Source organism: Chelonoidis abingdonii, chromosome 2 (genome assembly GCF_003597395.2).
Source record: "Chelonoidis abingdonii isolate Lonesome George chromosome 2, CheloAbing_2.0, whole genome shotgun sequence".
In the NCBI taxonomy this organism is placed as follows: Eukaryota; Metazoa; Chordata; order Testudines; family Testudinidae; genus Chelonoidis; species Chelonoidis abingdonii.
In genome coordinates this window covers 277,219,387-277,240,578 of record NC_133770.1, presented here as the reverse complement: position 1 = coordinate 277,240,578, position 21,192 = coordinate 277,219,387, and the positions used below count along the sequence as shown (strand labels likewise).

Genomic DNA, 21,192 nt, shown 5'->3' with positions numbered 1-21,192 from the left:
GTGGGAGAAAGACAGACATTTTCAGAAAATGAAATATACCAAATCAACTTATTACAATAGTTCTGGAGAGTTAAATGGCTCAGGGCATTGAGAAGGTGCCATTCATTTCCAGGTCATTGATATAAAATTGGTCCAGGCCAGTACTGACTGAAAGTTGTCACTATTGACAGTGATTCAGTTGCACATGTCAGATGAGTTAGGTTCCCAGCAGAGATCCTCATGCATCTTCAGCACCACCACCATTGTTGGCATACTGAGACTGAGGCCATGTCTGCATTACAATGGCACTGCTACAGTGCTGAAGCTATAGTGTAGACCAGCGGTAGTCAATTGTTTTTTATCAAAGTCCAAATTTCTTGGTCAAGGTACAGTCAAGGTCCAGATTCCAGAGAAAATAATAAAAAATAACAATAATGATAATAAGTAAATACAAATATTTTTCAATCTGTTCAAAAGCATCTGGTGATCTGGATTTGTCCTACAGTTCGCCTATGATATAGACACTTCCTACATCGATGGAAGAGGGTTTTCCATCAACATAGGTAATCCACCTTTCCAAGAGGTGGCACCTAGTTTGTCAGAAGAATTCTTCTTTTGACTTAGCTGCATCTACAGTGGGGGTTAGGTCAACCTAACTGTACTCCAGAAGGAGTGTATTTACAGCCCTGAGTGATGTAGCTAGATGAATCTAAGTTCTAGGTATAGACCAGGCCTGAGTAGGCGAGAAAGTGTACTACCATGTCCACTTGCAAGTGGTCTCTACAGAACAAATGCATGGAAGGTAGTGTAAGGAAGCTTACATTGCTGCTTTTCTATTGATGACAAGGGGTCTTCAGTCTCTGAGGCTAACAATTTGGCACTTTTGCAAGAACTAAAGTTATTACTTTTTTTTTTAAATATCTGCTAAATAGTGATAAAGGGGGAGGGAAGTGATATGGTGTAACACATGTTTGTTAAGTTAAGTTTGATATATTTATACCTCATTTATTTCATTACATAACTGGGATATTCAAAGCAAACTTGATCAGACTTCAACATTCCTGCAAAAGCATCTCCCTGGGTGGATCCTTATAGTCCAATGGTGTCCCACTGACTTCAGCAAGACTCTGCAGTGGCATAAGGATCTGCCCATGTAAAGATTCCTTTGCAAGATTGGTGCTTTAGGATGCAACAAATAAACCACTGCAAATTCAGATTAGAGAGAATTCAACATTCTGTAATACTCCATTCAAACGATATTGACTCATACAGTAAACAACAAATGTACCACATGAAGTAAAAACTGTACTTACAGCAAGGTGAAACAGTGCAAATACTTTGTTTTAAACCAAAACATACCACAGATATACACAACACAAATGCACTGTTTACATTTTGCAATATAAATAGAATTGACAGAACTAAATCTGTGAATATAGGAAACTACAGACCAATAGTACTAAACAATTTGTATTTACTAAGGAATACAACACAATTATAGAAAAGATCAAATTATCGCTGCCAGAAATGGCTGTAAAGTATTTCACAAGATTGTACTGGAAGGAAACTAAAATAGTTTTTCTTTAAGTTTTGCTTTAAAAATATTAAGGCAATCTCACAAAAGTCAAGCTAGGCCCTCATCCTGCAAGGAGCACTGTGTGGCAGATGCTTGAATCTGTGCAGAGACCCAAGGACGCTGCCTACTTGGAGCTTATTGCAGGAGTGGGGCTTTTAATAATAATTAACCATAGGCACTGCAACTTGTAGCTTTTAGCTGCCTGTGCATATAACACATTTGTTTACCTTTCACTTCCTTCCTCCTAATTGTTTAGCACCAAAATTCAGTTGTCTGCTAATGATGCATCTATTTCTCACTAAACTGTATAATACTATATAGATAGTAGAATAATGCTTCTAATTAGCATAAAATAAGTAAAAAACAATCAAGGATTATTTCAATTAAAGTAATTCTAATATGAGCTTATTTGCATTTTTAACATTTTTAAAATAGAGTTTATACATAAAAGCCTTTTGGAATTCTGTTATAGTTTGAAAGACAAGTGTCATTTAATTTGATCTTATACACAATTACACAAACTAAACTAGAATGTTGAACCATTAACCTCTTCAAGTGCTATAGTTTCCATCTTCTTAAAGCAAGGGCTGTGCTACAACCATAACAGATAGCCGTTGCAAAGGCAAAAATCTGCAGAAGAAAACGAGATGAATGACACATGAGATTTCTATTACTCCTCCAGAGCTCCTCAACTTTTCCCATAACCACATTTTACAAGGAAGCTTCAGAATTTCCCCCCAGTTAGCTCAAAAGCCATAAGGAAGATTGGTTGTGAACCCCTGTGATGCTATCATGACCCTCAGGTCCAGCGCCTACGTGCTATGGCGTTGACATGTGTCAAAAGCATCAAATCCTGACATCACTTTGCTACTTTGTAACTAAAGTAGGTCTTTTACCTAGGTCCTGGTGCAACCCTCTTAAATACTTATTTTTATACCTTATAATTAAGTTTCTTCTCATAATCAAGGATGAACACAGTCATTTGGCTTTTGTTTGTATTCTTATTTAATTTCATTCATCTCCAAGTTAATGCATCCACCTCCGGCAAACATAAGCTGAGGAGAAAGCTCCCACTAAAACAATATGGCATCAACATTTATTATTTACTTGTAGAAATAAGGAAATGGGCACAATTATTATTATTATTATTTTTTTTGGTCCTTGAAGATAATCAGCCACTGGAATAAGTTACTAAGGAATGTTGTAAAGTTTCTAGCACGTACAGTCTTCAAAGAAGGACTGGATGTCTTTCTGTAAGATGTGCTCTAGCTTAATCACAAATTGTTTCGCTGCAGGGATCATAAGGTGAAATCTATGTTTGCATTCATCCTAGAAGTTATACTAGATGGCTCTATGAATTCATTTGTGAAGAACTAGGGAGGATAGAAACCAGAAAGTATTTCAATTTAATAAAAAAAAATCCCTTTCTAATGTGTTCCAAGTCAGAATGATGGAGGCCTGACTCTCCCTCTCTGTACTTGGAGTCACTTAGATTATTACATCCTACCCATACTACACATGCTTTGACTGAGATGATGAATGTCTGGAAAACAGATGCTAATAACTGCTGGGATTATTACTTTTTTAAAAAGAATCTAGACACATGCTTTAATCAATAATATAAACAGTTAGAAGGTCATTGTCTTGACAGCAGATATTTAGCAGGGCTTTAATTTTTCTGTTTTCTCTATGCAGTCTTTATTTAACACTTTCTTGGTTAATGGCAGCAAAAATGAATGTGTGACAAGATGATAATTATTTTCATACACACTAAGTTTAATTAAGACACTTGGGGAACAGCAGTGAAGGAGCTAGGGGACAGTGCTCTTCTGTTTGGCTTTTCTTCCCCATATCCCATCAGCACTGCGAGGGGCCTAGAGACTGGAGCTTCTTCCCCACCTACAGCCTGGAAGAGTCCAATGGGGAGCTTCACAAGAGCCCCCAACCCACTATAGCTCAGCAGAACTATGAGAAAGGCAGGAATTCTGCATACTAAGTGGAACTTTACATCAGACATCTAGGAACTGTAATGGCTCCTCATAAGTTTCTGGGTAGAATTCAGGATGCTGACCTATTATACAGACCTGACAGATTTGGGACATAGTTAATCTCTATTCCCATGCCATACTGCCACAGCTAGGATCAGCTGGAGCTGTCTTGTTATAACTGGGAGGATGCTGCTTGTAGAGGACTCTCAGTGAGCTTCCTGGACTTTGAAACTAATTCCTCACATCTAGACCCACTGCAGCCTGCATTTGTCTAGCTGCAAAGCTCATCCATATTTTTTTTTTTGCCTTTCAGAGAGGATGGGCTATGCACTGGAGCAATTTATTTGTTTTATCTTCATAACAGCTGGTAGATATTTATGTCTAGGTGGGTTGAGCAGTCCTTTCTCATTTCTGTATTGTATATTTTAATTTTTATGATGGACACATATAGAGGTTTTTAATAAGCTTAAATAAATGTCTATGATCCCATGATTTAACAAGACACTGATAGAAGGTGTAAAAACTAAGAACAGTATTTCCAATCCCTTGCGCTAAACCCACTGGCACACATCTATGGAAGAGAGAGCACAATCAATAATTGAGCCTTTACTTCCACTGACTAGTATGACTCACTCTAAATGTTCCCTTATAAAGTCCATTATTCTATAGTGAAGCAAATACCTACCACACAGTAACAACTTACTGGGGTGAGGGAGAAATAAAAAATTAAATCATCAATATGTGACTATTCTGTGCTGTGTAACACACAAAAACAGAGAGTCCCTTTCCCGAAAACTTAACATTCTAGTTAGCCATTAGATTAGTTGGGTAGCTAAAAAGGGTTAAAACAGACTTCCATCTCTTGATGTACATCCACAAAATACTTACTGAGGCTGCTATGCTTATGTTATACTCTTGATCACCTAGCAACACAGTGCCATTTGATGGAAATCGATAATTACGCAGAGATGTTGTTGCTGCTTGCAGTAAAAAGGCTCCAAAATAAAAGACAAAAGTAGCCGCATGGAAAAGAAAATCCTGAAAAGAAAGTGACAGATTTAATCTATGTTGTAACTGACTGGCTATGTGCATTCTTCTTAACTAATCTCTTGAGTTTCACTGCAAACAAAAGCAAGCTTAGAGGTGCCACATAGAAGACGTTCAGATCGTTCATCTAAAATTAATGGCATCAGAGTGTAGTCAAATTACAATGAAACACACCATAGTAAGAAACTTTTTTCATTTTTATATCCTAAAAAAGTATACAAAGTGAAACAACTCAGTTATGTTACTCTGCAATACTATAAAAACAAAACAACAAAACCCACACCTGTAAAATAAATATAGCTTGACCTCTTAAATGATCTAGGTCAGCAATTATGTTGCCATGTTTTAAGGCACATTTGCAATAATGGCTATAATAACCCAGCAACGTTGTTATTAAAAAGAAAAAACAACTAGAACCACTATTTCAAAGTAGCATGGTGCATACCATATTTATAGTAAAACACAAAACATATCCTATTACTTATCTCTCACACACACTATATTGTGCACATGTGTATACAAACATTTGCTATTTACGTTCATTTAAAGAGGTGTTTTAAGTGTTAGTTTTAATTTCTCTCTCCTGAGTCCTGTACATTTCAACTCCAGGCCCAGGGATACAATAAAGCTTTTAGAACCTCTCTAAAATATTTCTATTTCTATTCTGTAAAACACACAGTGTACAGAATCAGAGTGGATTTGATTTAAATCATGATTTAAATCACTAGTCAGGAAGACTCGATTTAATCATGGATTTCTACATAAAAGTGCATTCTTGTTGGTTGTTATAACCTTAATACATATTCTTCAAACTCAGAGACAGATGTAGGTTTCATTTTTAGAAGGTACATGCTATATATTTTTTAAGTGATTTATTTTGAAAACATTTCAGATTAGTTTTACAGCTATATTAGAAAATGAATGATTGTTTGGTTATTTCATTTACCAAAGGTAATTGAAGCAGATATTTATGAAGTCACTGGGAGGTGGACTATCTCCAATTCAACAGGTTAAGCACTAATATTTGGAGGATTTTCCTGCCATGCTGTATTAGGAGGAGAACATCACCAGACAGACAGTTAAACTGGTTTATTTAACTAAAACAACAACGTAATGTATTTTGGATTTTTTTCTTCAACAGCAAACATAATATTTTAACAAAACATGCATCTGAAATCTGAATTTACTTAAACATTCAAGTTTTTAAAAATCAGGTTTGTTTGTGTTAAAATTGTTTTTAACTAAAATAGTTAAATGAAATATTAAAAAAAAAAATTAAATTGACTACGTCAGCCAGGTCAACATGAGAAACTTAAAATATTGGCTTCTGCAGATAACTCAGTTGTCTTCACCTTCGTTTTCCTGTTTGTTCATAATCTGGAAAAGAAAAACAAGCTTTCTTGCTTTTTCAGGTCCCAAATGATTTGGAATGAATTAGTCCAAAGGAAGAAAATATTCCTTCTAAGCCGGCAGAAGAAGCTACTGCTGTTAAAAGTGAGATTATTACTTCAACAGTCTCTGAATCCAAGTGCTTAAGTGACTTCCACCAGTTCACTGGTGTGACTTTCTTTAAAACATCATCAGCAAACATATATTTCTTGAATGGTTCACCCTTAGCTCTGAAGTTTATTATAGTTGGCATTATGGAGGGATGATTGCTGGATGTCCATGTCATAGCCAACTCCTCTTCTTCAGCAGTTAAGGTTTGACCCTCGTACCGTTTATGAGAATATTTGCAAGGAAAAGAGCTGGAAATAGTGCTTATCCTGCTCCTTTTTTTTAATGCTTATAATTTACTCTGTCATTGCATATTTCTCTTTTTAAGATTTCACTCAGTTACTTCCAATTTTCAACAGCATCAGCAATAAAACAGCTATTTCCCTGCATTTTGTTCAAGACTACAGAAACAGACTTCAGGGTACGCATCATGTGTTCAACATTTCTCTTAAGCCCAATGTTGAGAACTTTGGCTGTGACAGGGCCATTTTTTCATGATTTTGTTCACAAACTATCATCAGATTAGGCCAGTTCTTGATATAGTGCTCAAAACCGTTCCATCGCACATCTTGTGGGAGAGTTAGCTTGGTTCCTCCCACTTTTTTCAGAGCAGCTGCTGCAAAGTGGATGTTACAAAAGTATTTTGCAATTTCAACAACATTAGCCTTTATTTCTGGAACACTGAAGTCTTTGGCTAGGAGGTGCTCAAATGAGCACTGCAATCATATGTTATTAGCTTGGGAACTCTCTTATAAATGATTTCTTCTCATCTTGGATGCATTTGCAGCATTGTCTGTGACCAAGCTGCATACTAGACATTTGAATTTTTTTCAGGTTGTTCCAGCTTTTACTGCTACTTCTTGTAAGTATTCTGCTGTGTGTGCATTTCCTGATGTATCAGTTGTTTCTGTAAGGAAGACATTTCCTTCTTCTGTTGTCACACAAGCTTATACAACAGGACCATTATGCAGATTGCTCCATCCATCAAGACTCAGGTTAACAATTTTACCCTCTAGACTTTTTGCACACTGCTCAATTTCTCTTTCATACACTTTATCCAGCAATTTGCCTGCAACATCTGCTCTGTTGGGTGGACTGTATCCTGGTGTTAATGACTGAACCATGTTAATGAAGCATGGGTTCTCAATCATACGGAAAGGACAGTTTGTTGCATAAGCAAACCAGGCAATTTTTTCATCAATTACCTCTTTTTGTAATCTGCTGGTTCTTGTCACAAACTTAGCTATGGTTGTTTCTGGATGATGGAGATTTTTTTTTGCTACTGGTGATATCCTGTGGCTATGTGACATACATGATGGGACTGAAACAAGTTATTGGCAGATAACTCTGAAACTATGATGGCGATCTTGAAGGTGGATAGTCTTCAGAATCCTGTATGTTGAGGATGGATTCTCCTAAACAAAATAAGTCAAATACAGTTATGTAATTATTATTGCCATACTACTCATTTAGTATTACTCATTGCATTCACTGACACACAGTATTACTTTAAAGGCAAAATTGTAAAAGGAAGTTCTGCCTATTTCAGCTATTTATTTTTTATCACAACTGCATCTAAAATGCTAGTACCATAGAGTAATAACTATATTTTTTGCTCAAACATGAGAATTCATGAATAGTCCAGAAGGAAGACAGCCAGTCCTTAAGAAAGAAGTATGAAATAAAAAAAAAAGTTTACCAACCTGAAGATCCTGCATGTTCAGACATGTTCCTTTCATCATCTTCAACACAGCTTCCTCCTGAGAAAGAACGCTTCTCATGATGTTGTTTCATTTGGGCAACCAGGCCTTGCATTTCTTTGTTGCACTGTTTGCATTTTGCATGCATGCCTATCTTACCCACAGGTAGAGGAACTTCATTAAAATATTTCCAAACTGGCTCTCTTTTACAGCCTACTATCATTATAGATTTTCCCTTCTAGTGAGAGAATGATATGGTAGATCTCAAATCAATGAAGGCTACACTCAGAAAGACTACAAGGCTTCTGGAATATGGTGCTCAGATTCATTTTTGTTTCTACTGCCTGTCCCTCCCTTCTCACATTTATCGCCAGACTTCTTCTCCTTGTCAGATCTATTCCGCCCCCAACAATCTTCCATTCATTGAACTTTTTGAAACTTTTCATTTTTAGAGAGTGGTAAGGGATTGACTCTGTGTACACAAATTTGCAGAGGGACAATAGGGTTGAGGTCTGTTATTTCTCACCTATATATATTATTTATTTTAAAACATTTTTGCTGTTAACAAGCATGTTATCGTTGAAGACACAAATCCACAGTTGGAGAACTGCAAAACTAAGCATCTCTGATGGTATCTTCTAGACTGAGCACTGAGTCCCATTGGGTAGATAGAAAGATTAACCTAAATAATCTATACATAAGTCCCTGGAGCCCCATAAAATTGGGTCCCTAATCCATGAACTATTGGGACCCATTTACAAAACTTTTCTTAAACATTACGTGAATATATTGTCTCATACTATCGAATTAGAATTTATAATCCCTATTCCATAATGCCCAAATAAATATTTTAAGGTGCCACCAAACTCCTTTTTGTTTTTATGGATACAGACTAACACGGCTACCCCGACACTGTTCAGTGAGTATCTTAGTCCTAGCTGTACACAGAAGAGAGATTTTAAAAAGAGAACTTGCCATTTCCTCCATCCACATGCCGACCACTAACTTCCCTGGCAATAGGTACAGTGAAGATACGTATCAACAGTACAGTTCTAACCAGGACATGATGCCTGTGATCCAAAACCTAACTGTTTACTGTTAGGATTTTTAAATAAAAAAGCAGGTGCCCAATTCTCCACTGCCTTACACCTTGCACAGTCACATAAATCTTGTGCAAAGTGTGTGTAAAATACCACCAGATCAGAATGGAATGGTAGCTTACATCTAGTTTGTGCAGATGTAAATGACTACACAATATGTAGGGCAGCAGAGAATAAACTCTATGGTCTTTGCCATATCATCTTGTTCAGTATAGAGCAGGGGATCTCAAACTGGGGGTCGGGACCCCTCAGGGGGTCACAAGGTTATTACATGGTTGGTTGAGAGCTGTCAGATTCCACCCCAAACCCCGCTATGCCTCCAGCATTTATAATGGTGTTCAATATATTAAAAAGTGTTTTTAATTTATAAGGGGGCGGTCGCACTCAGAGGCTTGCTGTGTGAAAGGGGTCAAACAAAAGTTTGAGAATCACTGGGAGCAACGCAACTTCCTTACTCATACTGAGTTAGTGTGATTACTCATGGGAGTAAAACACTAGATTGAATAGGGCTAAGCAGGAAGGAAGGAAGGAAGAAAGGAAGCAGGAAGTAAACTCGGCATAAGATTGGTAGAATCTTACCCTAAAAGTACAACTCATTTGCATCCAGGAGAGTGGAGAGTTGGGGGTTTAAAATGGTTTTAAAATATTTTTATTTTAAAATAAAAGATATTGGACTCTTCTTATAATTTTCCATGACAAGCAATAATAATTAAAATAATATGCTTGGACTTTTCCCATTTTTGGCCTTCTCAAACCACTAGCCTTAATTAGCTATTCTGAATTCCATGCCAAATTTTAGTTTCTGCAGCATAAGGAATAATACAAAAATCTTTTTCTTTAAACACTTTCCAATGTAAGTGTTAAATCAAACAGCAACATGGTATACTATCTTTTTATTTAAAAAAAAAAAAAGAGTTTATATAACCAGATTAAAAAACCCTTGTTTTTTCAAAAGTCCTCCACAGAATTTGCCATTGCAATAGATTTCAGCAATGGAGAAGTCATGGTATCTTGCTGAAAAAATCTAGGTCCAGCATACTACAGGACAAATTTAGGTCCGGCAGGTACTATGCTGAACTGTGGCCAAATGGTAATTATCTTTCGGTCATTAGTGATCTGGACTGGATTTTGAGCCCGTGAACTAGGTATAAAAGGTTCATATCCCATTTCTTTGACCTGTTAATCATGGGGAATTTTTAACAAAAATCACAGGCAAACATCATAGGCATGGCTTTCACAGATGATGTGCACCTATTACTATTTTTCTCACATGAGAGGTTCCAGCAGCAGCACTCAGTTTATCACAGAGAGGTGTCAAAATTCCTTATCCTACAGATATAAAAATACTCAACAAGCATTTGATAGGACAAAGTCAATAATGTACAATGCATACTTCTAAGGAGAGTTATGGGATGAATGTTTGTGTAGTACTTCGAACATGCAAAAAAAGCACTATGGCTCCAGTCCAGCAAAGCACTTAATTATGTGCAGAACTTTAAGTCTGTGATTGGTTCCGCTGAAACCAATGACACTATTCACTTGCTTAAAAGTAACGCACATGCTTTATGTGCTTTCCTGCATATTAACTGATGTGACTGCCACTGAACAACACTAACCACCCTCTGGGGAAACTGCAGGGAATTTCACAACATCCAGCTCACAATCCCTGGATCATGACTTTTATTTTGTGTTTAAAGCATTAAAAAGTCATTAACAAGCTTAACTTGATTTGTGGTTTAATTCCATTCAAGAGCTGAAGTTGTACTTTGTATGTACAGTGAAACACTGGTGCTACGGTGCTAAAGTCTGTTTGGACGGAATCCAGACTATCACTGCTAATGGACTCATTACACAAGTTTCATCTTTCAAACCCCAAACTTATGAAGTTCTATGACCTTTGATTCAAGATTTGCGCAGATCCAGGGACTCTCAACACAGTTACTTGGATATCAAGGGATGCACAACCATGGATGTTTATACTGAAACATACAAATCTGGCTAAAAGCAGTATGATTGCCAGTCATAAAGATGAGCCACACAGAAAAAAAGGCTATTTAATAAAGGTGTTGACAAATTAGGCACAACTGCATTTTAAAACCATAAAGATTGTTAGAAGGTCTGATTCTTTGTGTATTTTCTCTGCCTGTTACTGCTCACTAAAGAAGTCTCACAATACTAAAAAATAGAATGATAAAGAATTGTATTTCACCACTTTTAGGCTGTTAGAAACTCCCCATTCTGAGCATACACCTCACAAGAACACATTTTTTAGGTAACAGCACAGGAGAACACAAACTATAAGTCATTGAGGGATGCACTTGGTAACTTTCCAATACTTTGAGATAGGCATATAACTTGCATAAAATGGATCAGATTACTGCTATTTTATTTTTTATTTTTTTAATATGGAGGCACAGCTGGAGGACTACTGGTTTCAGCATGTAAAGCTTCATCATAACTAGCAGACTCTTGCCATGTGATTAAATAAACACTGAGCACTGCATGCTGGGACCTGTAGTTCCACAGGCTGCACCATCAAATTAAAAGAAAAGGGCAGACAAGAGTCTCTGAAGAACTCTGAACTATATTTGTGCTGCAGACCATGCTTTGGCCATTCATGATGTGAAAGCAGGCACCAACACTAGCATAACATTTAAGGACCTGATCCAAAGCTCATCAAAATTAATTAGAATCTCTTCAGTAACTTCAATGGGCTTTGGATCAGACCTTAAGAGTCTTATGAAGAGTAAGATTAATTTGTTTCTTCTCGTAAAATCATGCCCACAAGGGGAAAAAAAACTTACCACCTGGTTCCAATCCACAGCAATTCTGTGTGTATAACTAAAAAGGAACACGCCCAGGAAGAGGATGGACAAAAAACAAGCAGTCACTGACACAAACATCACCCATCCCTGCAGCAGAGGCAGGGGAACTCTAGTGGCAGCTATCAAAATCCAGACAAGTGCTCCAAACAGCTGCAGAAAAAAACAAAACCATGATGAGAATAAAGGCTTAACGCTGAATCTTGGCCAGCCCCTCCTGACTAAGAACTAACAGTTCATTTATTTTTTTAAAAAAGCTTTCAGGTGCAATTTTTGGCACTGGGGTAAAACATTCAAAAAATCCCCTCTTGAAAAGTGACTTAGCTATTCAAAAGGCAAAGTAATTGAAAGTCAATAGGACATAAGCTTGTAAATCATTTTTGAAAATGGGATTTAGGTTCCTAAATCACTTAATTGCTTCTGAAGTTTCACTGAAATCTGATTTTGAAGGAAATACAGGACAAGAGAAAATATTATCAAAATGCATTTATCCTAAAATAGAAATAAATAAATCTGTATCTGTTGCAACTGGTATGCCAAGGATGTAAATGAGATTGAAATCTAAATCTTATACCCATAGATATTAGCTCCCAGCAGATACAGATATGAGCTCCCAGCAGATACAGCTCCCAGCAGATACAGATATGAGATAATTATAAATGTATATACAGGACTTATTGTTTATACCCAAAAGCGTAAAAAAGCAACAAACAAAAGTAAAATATAAAAAACTAGCAGAACTATGGTAGTCTGCTGTGTCATGAAAGTCAGGTAAATGAAGCAATGAAGAGTCCTGTGGCACCTTATAGACTAACAGAAGTATTGGAGCACAAGCTTTTGTGGGTGAATAACCACTTCATCAGACGCATATGGTGGGAATTTCCAGAAGCAGGTATAAATATGCAGGCAAGAATCAGTCTAGAGATAATGAGGTTAGTTCAATCAGGGAGGATGAGGCCCTCTGCTAGCAGTTGAGGTGTGAACATCAAGGGAGGAGAAACTGCTTTTGTAGTTGACTAGCCATTCACAGTCTTTGTTTAATCCTGAGCTGATGGTGCCAAATTTGCAGATGAACTGAAGCTCAGCAGTTTCTCTTTGGAGTCTGGTCCTGAAGTTTTTTTGCTGCAGGATGGCTATTTTTAAATCTGCTATTGTGTGTCCAGGGAGGTTGAAGTGTTCTACAGGTTTTTGTATATTGCCATTCCTAAAAATTAATAACCTCCCTGAACATACAATAGCAGATGTAAAGGTAGCCATCCTGCAGCAAAAAAACTATAAGATCTATATAATTATGAGCAGAATTTAGTCCTACAAAGTTGCAGCACACTGATCTTCTCAATTCATGACTTCAATCAAACACAGATCTCTGTAAGAGTGATACTTGCTTCCTGAAATGTGTTCCTTTAATACAGAAAGCCTTAACTTGATTGAAATAGAACTGATCTGTTAACTGCACACTGCTCAAAATTTACATTGAGTTACCCTTTCCAATTCAACCCTCTCAGAGTATAAAATTGGAGATAAAATTTTCAGACTGCAAGAACTACAACTTCAAAATAATGCCTGCCCAGTTTCTTCTGAATTTAGGACCTCAGACTCAATTTTCAGAAGTTGCCTTAATTTGGAGGAAGTAGGTCTCCTTTGGTATAAAATGCAACTATCTGTGGATAAAATGAGGCTGATGATGTAACAAGTGCATTGGCAGCCTGCATTCAGCATTCCCATGGATTAGTATGATCAGCCTTCAAGTTATTGGTATTTTCAAGGGCTTTTCTTCAGGTTTTAGTTGTTGTGAAGAAGCAGACTTTCTCCAACTTTTATAGCACTGGAGGCTCAGAACATTATTCAGAGAACAGACATTTAATGGGTAGTAACAAGCACAATCTTTTCTGCAAAATCCCACCGCTGAGACTGATAGCGTGGTTACTAATTTAAACATCCACTGTGCTCCTAGGCAGGCCCAATATCAGAGAAAGACCTGAGAACATCAGCACCTGTTAACGTAAGCTGGCAAATCCATCAGGCAGTTAATTTTTGGTCATTGCTGATCTGGGCTCCAGTCCTGCAACTGGATCCTTGGATCAGTGTGGAGGCTATTTTGAAAAAAGTCAGGGCCTCGTGTGGAGGGGAAGGCATGTCTATAGGGATTCATTTGAAAGACTGGGGCCCAGGTAAGTATTCAAATCTGTGACTGTAAGAAGAAAGACATTCTGGGTGAAACCCTAGACTGATTGAAATCAATGGGAGTTTGCCATTAACTTCAATGAGGCCAGCATTTCACCTCTAACCTGTTAGTAATCATAATGCTGATCCTGCAAACTCTTACCCTTGTCCTAATGCTGAGGTCATGAGTAGTCCCAATGGGACTGGGCATGCCAGTAAGGTTAAGCATGCATGCATGCTAGAGTTTGAGGGATCCTAAAAACATATACACTGTATATTTTTACTTCCTTGGACTTCTGAATCTGATCTAAAGGTGTGGAGGATCAAGATTGTCTTGATTAAAATAAAGCAGTGTAAAATACATACACAGTGTTCTGTGGCTGCTGCCCGGTAATTAAAACGGAACAGGAGCCAAGATACAGCTATGAAAAAAACGGATCTGCGTGGGGATCAGGAGAACAAACACCTCTGGTGTTGTATGATGGACAGGATCCCCCTTCCCGGGGAAGCTTTGAGGTCGGAAAACGGGATTAGGCAAAATGGAGGCATCTTACACACATTCATTCCCCCAACTGACTGTCCTTCCCCCCACCCCACCCCACCCCTAACCCGCCCCTTGCATAATGTCCAATGCTCCAGTTCCCCCGGCGTCTCCTTTGGGGAATAGCTCCTGGCAGGAGAATGCAGAGTCTGCTCTTGCTCTCCGGTTTCCTGCTCCAGGAGCAGAACCTCACGATGCTGCCACCACCGTTCCCACCTACAAAATGGCAGGTTAGCAGCGTGGGGGGCCGGTGGCAGGGCTACGGTGCCGTCTGTTCGCAGCAGCCTGGGCTCCCGCACACGGGGAACGTGCAGGTGTGCACCCCCCTCCCCGCCGCCGGTTGTGGGTGCAGGACACTGGCCCTGCTGCTCTGGGAATGTCACAGCGAAGACCAGGCGCCCCGCGCTCGGCGCAACAAGTGCTGGGCGGCGGCGGCGGCAGAATTTGAGGATATGTTGGGAGAAGGGGATTTGCTGCTGCGGGAGGAGGAACTGGGATTCAAGGCAGGAGCGAGTGAAAGGAAAGGGAGCGGGGCTAGAGGGGGCGGTGCTGGGGGCAGGAGAAGAGGCGAGCGGGGAGCCCGTGTCCAGCAGCAGCGTTGCCCTCCCCGAGCAGCCCCCGGCCGGGTCACTCACGATCTCCAGGCAGATGAAGGCTCCCGAGTAGGTGCGCAGGATGTCCAAGCCTACGGGCAGCGTGATCCTGGGCGCGGGGAAGTAGGCAGTGGGGTTGGGGGGCGGCGGCATGGAGCCCCCCCTGGCCGACATGCTGCCGCGGAACGAGCCTGGCCCTGACGTGGCCGCAGGTTGTGGGGAGGCTGCGCCCAGAGCAGGTGCAGGAAGCGTGTGTGCAGCACCCAAGCGCTGGGCCAGCCCCTGCGCCGGGCGCCGCCCCGTCCCCAGCCCGGGGGCTGCTGCACGCGCCGCCCGCGCCTGGGAGCGGCAGGCCCGGTTCGCTCTCTGCTCCGTGGGCTTCAGACAGCGTCAGCCCCCTGCCCCAGGCGGTGAGCCCAGACTCGGCCCCGGGGTGTTCCCAACTCAGGGTCAGGGGTCTCTGCCTGCGCCTGACCCCCCAGGCCCTCCGGCCCTTTTCATCAGGCCCCTGTTCTGCGAGCCCTCCTGGTCCCCTCCTTCCACAATCTGAGCCGCTGCCTGCCTTGCAGCAGGTTTGCTTCCAAACCCTGCCAAGGGAACCACTATATCAGCTCGTGCACCACACGGTTCACTTCCTCGCACTAGTGTGCCCCTGTGACCTGTCCTGATACCAAGTGGCAGGACTATCTACCACCTGTGGAGGGGGAGGAACCCCCAGTGGGCCATCTTCTATTCCACCCTGGTCCCACAGATAGCAGTTGGTGGCTCCTCCATGGAGCCTTGAGCATGGGCATGTACTCTTGTAGCCCCTGGCCGCAGGGTGTTCCTGAGACTGCTGAATTGGAATTAATTTCCAAAATGGACACCATTAAATTAGGCTTGAATAAAGACTGGGAGTGGATGAGTCATTACAAAAAGTAAAACTATTTCCCCATGTTTATTCCCCCCTCCCCACTGTTTCTCACAACTTCTTGTCAACTGCTGCAAATGGATCATTTTGATTACCACTACTAAAAGTTTTTTTCTCTCCTGCTGGCAGGGCCGGCTCCAGGCCCCAGCGTGCCAAGCGCGTGCTTGAGGCGGCATGCCGCAGAGGGTCAGCTGGTCCCGCAGGATCGGCGAGCGGCAGAGTGCCCCCCGCGGCGTGCTGCCGTGCTTGGGGTGGCGAAATGGCTAGAGCTGGCCCTGCCTGCTGGTAATAGCTCACCTTAACTGATCACTCTGGTTAGAGTGTGTATGGTAACACCCATTGTTTCATGTTGTCTGTGTGTATATATATCTTCCTACTGTATTTTCCACTGCATGCATCCAATGAAGTGGGCTGTAGCCCACAAAAGCTTATGCTCAAATAAATTTGTTAGTCTTTAAGGTGCCACAAGTACTCCAGTCCCTAGACTGTTCCCAACCCAGGGCCAGACACCCCCACCCCCTGTAGCCCAGTTGGCCAGAGACACCCCCATAGCCCACTGGCCCCTGGGATGTTCCCAACCTGCACTTAGGGCTAGAGCCCCTCCTGCAGGCCCCCAGTTCCTGGAGTTTTTGCAATCTGAACCCAGGACCAGATTCCTCCTGCAGTCAGACCACCAAAATCATGAGATTGGTTTATAATCATGAGATTTTAAAAATAATTTGGGATTCTTTTTATTTGCCTTCTCATTACAGAGACTTTAGGGTTCATGGTTTCAAACTTTATCTGTGCAACCACAAAACTATACCTTTACATAATCAACCAGCCAAAACTGAGATTCTAATACAGTCACTTGACTCCAGGAGTTGGAGTTGTAAGAAAAACATCAAATATCACAAGGTTTATGAAGAAATTATGAGACTTCAACATTAAACGCAGGGACTTCCTTCAGATTTGTTTATAACATGCAGCGGGTTTCCCCTCCAAAGTACAGTAAGAAATTGCATATATACTTTAGTAACATCCAAGTTTAGAAAAGGGTAGCAGGACAAAAGACTATCACTTAAGTTCCAGTAGGGGAAAATGTTATTAATGAGAGACCAAACTTATAGTCCGAAATACATCTGGAAACGTGCATTCATCATACCGCTTATAATAAACTTTATCATGTCATTTAATTTAGTAAAAGATATCTTCACAGACAAAAGATAAAATAATCATAAAATATTTGTTTTTGTTTGCTGTCTCCATTCAGGATTTTGAGATTAGGATGGATACTCTGTAGAGATATCTGGGGCATTGCCCCCACTCAGAAAATAGATTGGAGTAAAATGAAATAAACTTCATCCCACATCTGTGCACCATTCTCAGCTTTTTTTTTTTAAACAATTACTTTTTCAGACGAAGGATTCATGCCAAGGTAGCTGCTCTGCTTCCTCAGACTACATGATTCACTAATTATACCTCAATTTTTGGGTGACTATGTTGAGGTACCTTGTATTTGATTTTCAGAAGTGCTAAGTATTACAACCTGCCTCGTTACCTTTCTGTGTGGACACAAGTCTGTTGTAAGAGGGCCCAGCCACTGGGTCCGACATGGTTCTAAACCAGTTGCTCTCAATCCTTCCAGACTAATGTACCCCTTTCAGGAGTCTGATTTGTCTTGTGTACCCTGAAGTCACATCTCACTTAAAAACTACTTGCTTACAAAATCAGACATAAAAATACAAAAGTCTCACAGTACCGTATTACTGAAAAATTGCTGACTTTCTCATTTTTACCATATAATTATAAAATAAATCAATTGGAATATAAATATTGTACTTTCATTTCGGTGTATAGTATATGGAGCAGTATATTGGTTATATGAAATTTCAGTTTGTACTGACTTTGCTAGTGGTTTTTGGAAGCTGTTATAAAACTAAGCAAATATCCGTGGAAGACCTCTTCATCGCCCTTGGATACGTGTGTCCCTGGTTGAGAACTATAGTTCTAAACCAGCTGGATCTGGCCTGAGGCTAGTCACTGTTTCTAATTCTGGGTCTACAGAGCACATTCCCAAGCTCAGATCACTTATCTGAGTCCTTCGCTGAGACATGAGGCTCCACAATTCGGCAGCCCTAGAGCACCAAACCAGTTCCTGAGACCTCTTGAGCCCTCAAGTTGCTTTCATACAGACCCTCAAGTATCTCACTTGTGGGTGCTCTGCCCTTCTAGTTTAACTCCTTCAGGGACTGTGTCGCAAGAAAGCACCTGTAGGTTTAGCAAAGGAATTTTATAACCACACTCCCTTAATTCTTAAAAGCACTCAAGAGTTATAGATCTTTGACAAATAAAAAAAGTCCTGAAATGCCCCCTTTCTTAGTTTGTTTTCACTAGGAGTTGGAGGGCTGTCAGCGTCTCAGGCTGGACAGATTCCCCCTGTCCTTTTCTCTCCTGCATGCCCTATTTCCATTCATAGGTGCCGACTCCGGGGCTGGAACACCCACGGGGAAAAATTAGTGGGTGCTCTGCACCCAGCAGCACCCAGCCTCCCGTTCCCCTGCCCCATCTCCTCCTGTCCCCACCAGGCATGCCACGTCCCGCGCCTCTGCCTATCTCCCAGCATTTCCCACTTCCTGCTCCCTCCCCCAGCCACCACCAGACATCTGTTCACATGCTCTGGAAGGAGGAGGAGGGGGAAGAGGCGGGACTGGGTGGAGATTTGGGGAAGGGGTTGGAATGAGGGCAGGGAAGGGGTGGGAAGAGGCAAGGCAGGGCCTTATGGAAGGGGTGGAGTGAGGACAAGGCTTGGGGCAGGGTGGCGGGTCGAGCACTCACAGAAAAGAGAGGAAGTCTGCACCTATACTTCCAATGGCGATGATCAGCCCCCTGCAGAGTTGCACCCCCTTTTAAATAATCTCTGTCTCTCTCTTTGCCATGTTCTCCCCTGGGATGTTCCAGACCCTTCCCCCACCTATGGGTTCCAGTGCAGAAAGTCAATTGTTCCATGGGATAGGGAGTAGAAAGAGAATTGGAGCCAATGGCCATCGATTGCTCTATTGATGGCTTCTCAGGCCATTTCTACACTACAAAATTATGTTGACCTACAGCCGCTGCAGTTATGAAATCACTTGTGTGTGTGTACACCTGGTTCCTTGTGTCGACGGTACGTGTTTTCACCAAGAGCATTTATATCAATTGTAGTGTCAGCGTGTGGCATTGTAGGACAGCTCCTGAAAGCCAGTAAAATCAATGTAGGCAATGCAGTGTCTACAGTGACTCTGCATCGATCTAATTACATCGACCGTGACTCTGCGCCACTCGGGGAGGTGGCGTTACTACATCATCCAGAACCAAATGTAAGTGAAGACACTTCCACAGCTTGGTTGATGCAAGGCAGCTTTCATCAACCTAACTGTGTAGTTTTAGACGAGATCATCCTTCTGTGTGGTATCAAGCAACTTTCCTGAGCAGGCACTGTCTGCAGTGTTACATGATAAAATGCCTTAGACAAGTTTAGATGTGTTCATTAAGCCACACAAAATTGAGTCCAAAGTCTGGTACAGAATATCCCACCCTTTCACAGAGAGACCCAGAATTTCCATTGAATGTAGGTACCTCATAATTGGGGCATATACAATTTGTGACACTTGTGAAACTACGGTTTTAAATGACTATTTTGTGTCAGGTTTTATTTTCTCTCCGTTACCATCATAATGGTCATTCTTTGGCTATAATTTTTCTTCGAAAGTTAAGTCCTGGTGAGTCATTGGTTTACGAGTATGCCATAGTCCAATAGATTATGTCACTTGAGCAATGCTATCCATGGGGAGAAGTATGTGTTGGTGAATTTCTTCCTGATCAGCGTATGCTGTGAACCATGTGATTTAATTATCATTATCTTATCCTGCATAAGTAGAAATGTTAGTGATTTGGTCATAAAATTATCCAGTTCTTTTATTACTGAGCCACAGAATTGGCCTTTGACCTCCAGCAGCAGCAAATTCTACAGGCTGATTGTGTGTTATGTGATGTCATTTTTCCTTTCACTTGTTCTAAATATAACGTTAATTTCAACCTGCACATTCCTTTAAGCCATGGTGTCATAAATAGATAGGTAAGGTAAGGGTTAATCTTCTTTTACTGTAAAGGGGTTACATAAGGAACCAAACACCTGACCAGAGGACCAATCAGGAAACAGGATTTTCAAAAGGAAGGGTGGGAACCTCTGCAGGTTTTTGGCTTTTTTCTGGGTCTTTTTGTTTTCCTCGGCTGTGAGAAAACAAGCTTTTCTTCTAACTCCCTCTTCTTTCAAATCTTCTCCTAAACATCTGTGAGTACAAAAAGGAAACAAAGTAATTCGGCTGTGATGAGCTTTGTGTTGTATTTACAGGTGTGTTGATTTGCTGGACTGGTTTAAACGGGGCTATCTTTTAAATCAGACTGTTTATTCATATTTTCTTATAAGCAAGAGCCTGTATTGAGTTTCTTAATGCAAGATTATTGTTTTGTATTTTCTTTCTTTTTATATAAAGTTCTTTTTTAAAACCTGGCTGAGGTTTTTGGGGTTTCTCTGGTGAGGCTACAGGAAGGGGGGTTGGAAAATCTCTTTATATTAGCTTTACTAGATTTGAATGCATCGCCTCAGGGGGAGGGTGATTTCCCTCTTTGTTTTGCCTTCAAGGAGTTAAGTACTGCATCGCCCAGGCTCATCCAGGGAAAAGGGAGGGGGAAGAGGGGGAGCAGATAACGAGGAGACAAGGGGGAAGAGCTTGTTTTCCCGTTGAGATAGGGAGACCCAGGGGTTCTGGGTCTTGGGGGTCCCCCAGGGAAAGGTTGGGGTGACTCGGGGTAACTAGGAACCCCAATAGTCCTAGTTGGTGGCAGCGAGATAGATCCAAGCTGGGTATAAGCTTGGGGAAGGTTCACAGTAAACACTCAGATGCTGAACTCTAAGTCCAGATTTGAGACAGACGTTTAGTACACATAGTCATAATTAGCAAAGCTCTTCTGAAATCACAGTTGTTTTCTGTACTAATGCCCAGATTTCGCCTTTGGATGCACATGCAGAAGATGTGATTGAGCCCAAATCAGAGTTAGGGGAGGATTTAGCTTAAATCCTAGCTGTTTAAATGGAAATTGGGAATTTATCTTGAAACATCCCAGTCTGGCCATGTAGTATTACATTATTGCTTGTGATAATTTACATACACACAGAGTTTGATGTGTCTTGATTCCTGCTTAAAAGTTTGTTAAATTCTTTAGTAGGTTAGTGCAATAAAATAGTTTAAAATTGA

The 21,192-nt window shown here is 40.8% G+C and overlaps 1 protein-coding gene across 1 annotated transcript; it reads right to left on the bottom strand.

Annotated features, from left to right (window-relative positions):
* Positions 1 to 1,197: 1,197 nt before the first annotated feature.
* On the bottom strand, positions 1,198 to 15,279 carry MAL2 (mal, T cell differentiation protein 2). Its single transcript, XM_032777216.2, has 4 exons — positions 15,049 to 15,279; positions 11,692 to 11,862; positions 4,432 to 4,581; positions 1,198 to 2,185 (listed from the first exon to the last, which is right to left on the bottom strand). Exons 1-4 carry the CDS (start codon positions 15,178 to 15,180, stop codon positions 2,114 to 2,116), a joined length of 525 nt encoding a protein of 174 aa, XP_032633107.1. The 5' UTR covers positions 15,181 to 15,279; the 3' UTR covers positions 1,198 to 2,113.
* Between the last annotated feature and the right edge of the window lie 5,913 nt (positions 15,280 to 21,192).